Genomic DNA, 9,591 nt, shown 5'->3' with positions numbered 1-9,591 from the left:
ACGACTGCTAGTTTGGTGGTGAGAGCAATCGCTTCCCACCAGTGTGGCCTGTGTTCAAATCCCGGACTTGGCATCATATCTTTAATCTATTGTTGGTCCTCGCCCTTTGCTTAGAGGGTCTTTGTCCAGGTTCTCACGTTTTCCTCCCTCCACAAGAAACCAGCACTTTCCAAATCCCAATTCCATCTGGAAACAGTGGGCGAATAGCCATTCCGTGGAGATACCACTACTATTTCCCATTTTAAAAAATAAACTTAGAGTATTTATTATTTTTATCATTATTTTTTACATTTTGACTCGTCACGCATTCTTCCATGCAAGTCATTGCGCGATGAACCAAAAAAAGACGAGCGACCTCCTGTGGACTGGGTCAGCAAGTATACGAGACCAGTTCCATTTCCGAAATCTGATAATTTCCTCGAACAAATATGATTTTTGTCAGCCATATGCTCGGTTACATGTAAAAATTAGTTGTTAAATGAGAGAAGAGAGAATAACCGTGGAGAATACTGAAAATTAAGCAGATTTATTGAAACATTTTTTCGACAACTTGCACTTCAAAGAAAGAAGTACAAGAAATACAATGTACCTTATCTTTGTTTTCAATTAAAAAGTAACATCTATTCTAAATTTCATTTGCACTTGTTTTGTCTAGGCCATCTATCTTAAGTAATCCGTAATCTGTTACAAGACTGTCAGGATGGCAGTGTTATTTCTGATTCTATTTAAACATCGTTTTGTTTTTATTTAGCCGCGTGAAATGTAGCTGCAATAAGTTTTTTTGGTCAATGTTTATCACTGATCTATGGCGAATTTATGATAATATTTCTTAATGAAAAAGAAAACTGAAAAGATGACTAAGTATTTAATTGAATATCGGAAGGAAAAATATATTTGTGTCCTCTTTTCAAACTGTGATAATCATTGCGAGCTTACAGATGAGCTTTTACTATTTTGTAAACTTTAACTGACCGGTTAAGGTCCCAGTCCCCTAGTGAGCTTTAGCGCCATGTTCGGAAGCACCGTCTGCAGAGTGAATGGTGCTCCGATCATATTCTTCTAGTCCCAGGCTTTCAGGTGTTACACGTCTCGCGTAGTAGGACCTCTGCTTTGGACGTAAAGGACGAGTAAGTTTGGGTCGTCTGTACGGCACTCTGAGATGTTTTCTCAAGTAAAGCTGACGTGCTATTGCTCGCTGGGCACTCCTATAGCGGCTGTACTTTCTAGAGAGGCTAGAAAAACATCGAAAAGTTAGCAGAGCAGGAAATCCGGGTTGTAGTGTGGGTGGCTTGGGCCACGAAACATTTACAGGCATTGCTTTGTTCGTGTGTCGTATGGAATCATTCGGTTTACTCTGGCAGGAAAAAAAAACACCTTGAAGAACCATATGCAACTTAACGCTGGTTTTCACAAAATTAAACATTCACTCTTTTTTTCAACCAGTCGTTTCTCAACAGGTACTTGCAGGCCATTCAGGTGGATGTATTTCTGAATAAGGGCTTTTTTTTATAGACTACCAAGGCATCTTGCCTGAGGGAAGGCCACCCTAGTGTTTGTAGCGCACTTCTTACCTGTTCACCACTGATTTTCTAGCCGCGCAGCAGGCGTTATCACAACTTGGCGCGCAGTAAGCTGGGCACGAGGGATGACAAGGATTCGGGACATATTGTGTGGCACAGCAATGCGGGCTGCACTGAGGATAACACGAAAAATGGCAAGATCCCGGGCACGTTATGCTGGGACTAACGGACGCCGGAGCCATGGCTGCCGGAGTAGCAGCCACCGGAGACGTTGCAGCTGGAGTAGCATCCTCTGCGTCCATCATGCCAGAACAACAGTCGTCATCGCAATCCGGGAAACAGTTGTCGTCACAGGTCCCAGGGCATGACGGGAGTACGGGAGGTAACGCGTGTGCGGGAGGATGGTACTTGCGAGGATGGAAAGCACAGCATGACACGGAGCACCCGGTAGGGTAACAGACATTTGGTTTGGAGCAGGGTTGTGCGCACACTCCGGTGCCTGGTTTCTGTATTGGTCGGCTTGGTCTCAGATATCCGGCCGGAAGGGCAACTGAAATCACAAACAAACGTATAGTTCAATTCTAGTTCAACTAGTGCTGTCAGGCTGAGCTTTTACGTGTACAGCGACGTAATTCCTTTATCGGCTTGATCTTCACGGCGTGGTCTGTAGTATTTTTGCAGTAATAGTATTTTTTTGTACAGGTAATCGACTTATACAGTCGACTCCGCTTTCTAGAAAAGTTGCGCTTTCAAGTCACACAAGCGTGGTACCCGGTCAGATATCATCCCTCTTGTTTCCAGCCTTGTTTGAGCTGTACCACCTATATTTTCCATGGGTCCATGGGTTAGAATGCTTTCCAAAGCTGTTGTCTGGTTAGCCCAGGACTCATAACAAGTATTTAAACCCTGCATGCGAACAAGCAGGACGTTGTTTTCATACCAGCTGATAGGTACTTGGGCGTCACAGGCATGTTTCCAAGTTGTCCTGACAGTAGAGCCAGCGATAACCGGTTGAGATGGCCTGGTGCATCCTTCTTGAACAGCAGTCCAAGCGTGGCAATCACGCTACCACTTCTACAATATGATTGAAAAGATCAAATTTGAGAACCTGTTCATTAGTAAAGGAGGTATTCAACCAAGGAGAAAGATGTTCATGTACGGTTTGGATTACCCCGTCCCCCCCCCCCCCCCCACCCCCACCCCATCCTCACAAAAGGGAAGTCTGGAAAAAATGACCAAAGACCATTAAATCTATTCAATAGCAGCTTATGTTTTGGCGCTGAATGTTCATATAATCATACGTTTAGCTGTATGTTTTAGCGCCTTTTAGCTGTCTCTGTCAAGTTATGGGTGTACTTGGGAGTGAGAAAAGCACTTCAGAGGAGAGCATAACTCTAACACTTCTTCCTTGCTCTTCAAACTTAATTGAGCATGATTGTGTAATGCGATAGACGCACCCTTATCATTAAACTGTTCTTAATTTTGCTGCTTTTGCTGCTTTTGTTTTGGACTTTAACTCTCAAGGGCAATGAAAATAGTCCAATTTCTCATCACGTAATGTATTGTAAGACATTCAGGTGATGAGAACGAGGAAAATATTCAACTTAAGTTTTCGATCCTGTATTCCTTTGTATGAATCAAAGAGATCCACAAGTGAGGGCTCTATTTTAGCTTGAGTAAAAATGTTTGCTATTCAATGTCCGTCCTACCTCAGCGATATGAGTTTCACTTCTTCAAATTCGTCATCTTCATCGTATAGTTTGATAATCTGACGAAACCAATGACGAAAACATTAAAAGCGTACTTTTAAAACCTAAGGGAACTCAGAAACAAGGAGAAGGCTCGCATTTAAAACCCATAAGGGACTCAAATACCTTTAGCGTTACTTTGATTGCCATCATCACGGTGCGATAAATACGATAAGTTTTAGCATCCCAAAGTCCCCATAGCAACTCAACTTTTTTAACCTTGGCTATTCCAGACCCATCCACAAAATCCAATGATTGACTAATCTTAGACTCTCAACGAAACACTCGTAGAGCACTAGTCAACCGCAAAAATGTCGAATACAATTTACTATCACAATGGTTGTCATCCATTTCATTCTTCCAAAATACATAGTGTCTCCTACTTCTGTAATCAAGCTTACTCGTCCCCAAGTCATCTCTAATTTGTCTCTATTTACGAGAGAGGCGTGAGAGAGATGTGAACGAATCAAGCTCACTGTGCGCGTCAGACACAAGAGCGACTATGGACAAGTCTGCCCTCTCAGGACCGTTCAGCACCATCGTGATAATCAAAGATGGGCTCGAATCTCAACTCCTGGATTTGTAACATTTATTCAGTCAAAAACAAACAATATACTTACTGCCCTAGTCACGTTTATTTTGACTTCTTCATAATCCAAACTTCCCGGCATCCGCATCCGCTCTGTGTAGCGAAGTTTGGGAAAGCGGATCTCCACTCGAAAATCTTTTCCTGCACAATAAATAGCATTTTACTGATGCATAGGAATGTGGTGACGGTTAAGAATGGAAGCAAACTTTGATAGAACATTCCGTTCATTCAGTATTTTTAGTTAGATTTGTTTTTTAGTCCAGTGGACGAATAACTATAATCAGCCAATCAGATTGCTGTAGGTGAGTATTCTAACCGGGCACTGTGCCAATTGATCCCTTTGTTGGGTTTGCGTGTCAATATCCCACTAAATCAGCCATGCTAAGCAGAAAAAAGATAAAGAATACGTTTGATACCTCGCTTTGGTGTGAGGAGAGCTATTGAAGGAGGCAACTTTATCGGGCTGTGTAATGGTTTCTCTACGGGAACTTTATCATTCATAGGCGCTAAATAAGTAAGGCCAGGCGGTTTACTGCTCTTCGTCGGCACCTCGTCACTCATTGGTAATTTTGCAAAAGCGTCAAGTTTTGCATCCTTTTCTTCCTGGCGTTCATAACTTGAAGTCTCCTTAGCGCTATTGCTGTCGATTCCTGGTCTCGCATTTGGCTCAGTGGGACTGGAACTTGCATAACTAGGTCTCGCGTTTGTATCACCATGCTCGGATCCCAGATTATGAGGCCGCAAATTGATGGAATTGATGTTGGACCCTTCAAACAATGGTGTTCCTTCTGTGTTACTACTCACTGGCTCTAATGAACTTAGTTTTTTATCTATCTCACTATTCGCGAAGCTCGGTCTTTCATTTAAACCAGTAGAGCCTACGTCACCGTTATTAATCATGGGCCCTGGATCAGTTAATGAACTTTCTTGGAAAGAACTTGGAGCTTGCTTCATTTCATTAACTCCCGCATACGAAGGTTGTATGCTCTCCGTCTCGTGCATGTCAGGTCTTGAACTTGAGAAGCTTGTCTCAGGCTCTTGGATGCTTTCTACAGCTGGACCCTCATTCGTGCCAGACTCTACATTAGCCTGCTGAAGGGGAGGAAGGTTTGGTGTAGTCGTGTTTTCCAATCCAGTGGCACTCGGTTCAAAGTTAAACTCCTTAAAATAAACCGTGTTTTGGTCTTTACCATTGGACTGTATGTCTGAAGATTCGCCTTGAAGTGAATCAAAGCAAAAATTTAAGTATAGATAGGGGTGTTACACAGTTCAGGTTACCGAGCCCATAATTACCGAAGAGCGACTTAAACTTGCCGTATCCCGTTGGTATTTTATTGTTTTAACTGAGTATTGCAAACTGTTCATAGTAGTAACTTCTGCATCCATGACTCGGCGAATCTGATTACGTTCAGCATTCCTATATTATTTTATCCATTTAAAATCTGGTTGTCCACTGCCATAGCTATGAAATAGATTTACCAAAACCTGACAGCAAAACTAGCTTACTATTGACTTAACTACAGCTAGTTATTCAGTGTAAAGATACTTCTCAGTAGTATGCCCGTATTTAGCATTGATAATATAGTCGAAATACAAGGGCTCTCACGTGTCCACGTTTGCCTCGTATATCTCTGAAAGACCTCCGAAATTTGACCAACATTTGGCTGTGAAATGGAACTACTTTCTTTCCATTTTAAGGTAGCGTAAAGAATGTTTTATATCAAATCTTGTCGAACTTTTCCTGCTTTTACTTCTTAGAAATAGCCGGTTCTCAAATAGGACTTCCTTACCCGGAGTAGTGTTAGGCTGGTTATTGTCCTTAGTTCCTTGACTGCTTTTGTCAGAGGATTGTTCTGCGACATCCCGGACATTGTCATTGAATTTACCGTCTATATTTCCGCGGGGGCTGTAGCGAGCCACCAAAAAGAAGTTCCCGGATTTACTCTGAGCTGTACCAATCCCAACCTCCTTAGAGTCCCGCCAGACCAACTGGCTAAAGTGACCTGTAAAGAATTACATCTGTGGTTGTTTTTGTAATAATCTTTGCAGCTAACGATGGACGTTGCGAGTTCCGTCATGCATGTAGTGACTCAGATTATCCCAATGTCCCAAGCTGATGACAGCTACAGCCATTGCTACCCCTTGCTAACACGCGATTATTGTCCCTAAGGGCGTCGACCTATTTCAGTTATCGACACTCTAGGGTAAATATCAAAAATTGAAATTCATCCGAAATGTGCACTTTGCTGCAAACGTGTAACTGAAACATTGGTAATGGACGTCTTTCCGATAAATATGCAGGTTAGCGCGCGATCTGGTGCAACCTGGTTATAAACAACAGTTAACAGAGATTAACGGTGCATTCCTTTGGGATGACCTGGATCAGGATCGGTGATCCAAGATCACTTGAAAGGAGCTTATAATCCACTCTGGTCAAGAGTTTATCGGTGTCTTTGATGCACCATGATCAGAGTGATCTTGGATCATTGATGTTGACTCGAATCATCCCAAAAGAGTGCATCCTAACGATGCGTTCCTTTGAGATGACCCAGATCAGTGATCCAAGATCACTCGTATCATGGTGCATCAAAGGAGCTCATGAATCCATTCTGGGCAAGGATGCATTGGTTCCTTTGATGCACCATGGTCCGTGTGATCTTGAATCGTTGATTCTGATCATCCCAAAGAAACACGCATGAAGTCACCCTGCCGCCAGATGTTTCCTTTTCAGGCATTGTTTTTGCAATTGCTGAAATTGTGTGCTTGGTGGTAAAGTTCTTTCAGGTGACATTGCATATATTCACTTTCAAAAGACGATTTTAAGCAGGGATAAAGCGAGCATGATGTTGAAAGAGGCGCTCGAACCACTCATTCGCACAGCCGGCCTTCATTTCAGCTACCGCCATAAACAAGCAAGGTGTGTTGCTCAACACCCTTAGATCACACTAGCCTAGTGTAAAGCTACCGCCCGGCGCTTCTTCAGGTTGCCCTTACCGATTGCTTGTACTCATTTAAACTACAGGATTAAGGGGAGGCACTGTGTGTATTAGGGGTCTTACCCAAGAACATGGAACCTAGACTTAACCCCAGCCAGGGTTGGGACCCAGACCACTTGATATCCGTAGCCCAACTCGCCAACCATCAGACCACCGTGTCTACAGCATGGCACCGGATGTTTCTAATCCCGAGTTATGCAGATAGCTAACACTGGAAATTCAAAACCGAACGAGACCGTTAAAGCGGTGCTATATTGTACAGAAAGATTACTCACTGGTACTTTCATCCAGATGTGGAGATCTGAAGTCATAATTTTTACCCTCTTGGTACCAATTCTTAACAGCTCGTCCACAGGCTTGATCGGGGTCACCGCCATACATGTAAAACAGGTTTTCTCCATCAGACGTTCTAGAGTCATGCTGAAGCTGATCTATTGCTGCAAGGTGATTGGCCCATTTCTGTGCGTTTACAGCAATGTCTGCTGACCAGGAAAGAGCTGGAACTCCATGACGGGCTCGAACTTCGTTGTGAGCGTCCAGGCAGTCCCGTATGTAAGAACTCTGGAAAGAAAAGACTAGAAACAAAAACCAACCAAAGGAAAGAAACAATTAGCAGCAAGAACTAGAGGGAAACAAACTTTACCTTTGCAACGCAGGTGAAAAGTTGTCAAAATTAAGCATGACAATCTCTTGTAAGTGCTTATCTTGTCATGTAATCCGCAGAGCACATCACTATGTCGCTCTTTGGACACATTATAAAGCATATCATTTGCAACCTTCAATTTAGCATGCAATTTAAATTGACTTCGTGAACGGCTGTCTGTTATGTATCCACTACAAAGAAGCTGACAGTCGGGTTCAATTAGACATGGGTCGCTTAAACCATCTGTAACACTCTAATTATATTTTCCAGTTGAAACTATTTAGGGGCAGTGTTCATTAAAACTGGCTTACTTTTAGTTAAACGGATAAGATTATCGTTATCATGGTAGATCTCCAATTTAACGGCTCAAACTACATCGGTGGTGTGTTTAAACATGTTAAGAGCAAAACGTTTCGTTTTCAAATCAAAGAATGTCCAGTTATATCGGTCATTTTTTACGACGAAAATTGACAGCCATTGGGCGGCGGTGTTATTGTCTATATCCACCACATTTTGTTTGTTAATAACATTGTTTTAAATGAATACGCGAACTAGGTTTGTTTTCAGTACTCTAACTGGCAGGTCATACAAAATCTTTACACCAATCTAATTCGTCCACACCACGTTTAATAAACATGGCGTGTATTTAGCAAAGCTCCCGTTGAAGTTGGAGTACCTACCTTTAGTTGCACACAATAAAACGCTCACAAGAAATTCTATCTTCATCTCTGATCTAAATGAGAAAACCCCATTGGTAAAGGAACGAAGAAAGGGAAACATTCATTATTGATAGGTGGAACACAAACTCCGTGACAATACCTGCCACATTTGATTGTATGTTCAGGTACTCTATTGTATAGAAACTAATGGAAAAAAGGAGCGTTTTAAGCGCAATCAAAGCCTGCGGAAAGGTCAGACAATCGGAGCATGCTATATAACGCAATGTTTTGGAATGATATACCTTGACACAGCTCCCATGTGATTTGATATGTTTAACTTTTTGAATTAGCTTCTTCGTTCCTTTCGGGTATATATTGGTAAACTTAAAAAAAAGGAAAACGAAAGAGAACGAAACCAATATTTCCCAAAACGGAGCAAACGAGCAAGCTGATTAGCGTGTTTATTATAAAACGCTGCTGATAAACTAATGCGTCCCCGCGATCCATTAACGGTAGACTCGAGCGCAAAAGTTTACCATCTATTTACATTTTGAGGTATCTTACTCAGATGGTTCCTCAGATATGAAGAGAAAAAAATTTCGTAAACCTTTTTTCAAATTGTTATTGTTTCATAAAATTACTTTTACGTATTTAGTACTGTAATTATTATTATCTGGCTTGTTCTTGCAGCCGATATAACACGCGTTCTGATAGGCTAATTGTAGAGCATTATTCTCCCTTATAATATGGCTGTCTTATAAGGGCTGGGAACTACTGAATTCACGAATTTGATTGGCTCAATTCGATTTTGACCGCGGTCTAGGTTTTAAAGACCCTTCGTTTGAACTAGTCAAAGTGATTTGAATTCAAGAGACAAGACTGGCCTCGCAAAACCCTCAGTGTGAACTGCTCGTTAACAATTCCCAGGCACTACACTCGGGGACTTGTCCCCTCGCGAACATGTGCCGACCTAAATTATGCTGTTATTATTCTTACTTAACAACCAACTATTTTCTTTTGTGCAATGCTTTGGAAAAGGAATTCGTTAAAACTAATACGTGCCGGGTCTATCTTGGCGGGCTATATTACAACTTGAATTCGGGGCGCTCAGGACACCAATTATAATAGTGAGTGTTTTCACGTGACGTCACGGCATCCATATTGGTAACCCAAACCAAACTGCGGCAGTTGAACTCTTTTCTCTGTAAAACTTTCTTTTATTTGAATAAGTTTGGATGGCTGCTGCCAACGCGAGTGGAAACGCTCTATAGCAGACTAGCACGATGCCGTTATTTGACTTCAACTACCTCAGCATTAAATTCGGTCAGCACTCACTTATACACTTCGATAGAGAGAGGCACTCTGAGAGTAAAGTATCTTCCCCAAGAACACAGCGAATGACCCCAGCCAGGGCTTGAACCCAGACCACTCCGACG

The 9,591-nt window shown here is 42.2% G+C and overlaps 1 protein-coding gene across 1 annotated transcript; it reads right to left on the bottom strand.

Annotated features, from left to right (window-relative positions):
- Positions 1 to 2: 2 nt before the first annotated feature.
- Positions 3 to 8,457, bottom strand: LOC145479059 (uncharacterized). The gene is made up of 9 exons (XM_081457301.1): positions 8,177 to 8,457; positions 7,129 to 7,428; positions 5,648 to 5,860; positions 4,274 to 5,074; positions 3,889 to 3,998; positions 3,230 to 3,288; positions 2,461 to 2,594; positions 1,572 to 2,070; positions 3 to 1,232 (listed from the first exon to the last, which is right to left on the bottom strand). Exons 1-9 carry the CDS (start codon positions 8,274 to 8,276, stop codon positions 992 to 994), a joined length of 2,457 nt encoding a protein of 818 aa, XP_081313427.1. The 5' UTR covers positions 8,277 to 8,457; the 3' UTR covers positions 3 to 991.
- Positions 8,458 to 9,591: the final 1,134 nt, after the last annotated feature.

This window comes from Orbicella franksi, chromosome 2 (assembly GCF_964199315.1).
Source record: "Orbicella franksi chromosome 2, jaOrbFran1.1, whole genome shotgun sequence".
NCBI lineage: Eukaryota > Metazoa > Cnidaria > Anthozoa > Scleractinia > Merulinidae > Orbicella > Orbicella franksi.
This window is presented reverse-complemented; position numbering and strand designations above follow the sequence as displayed.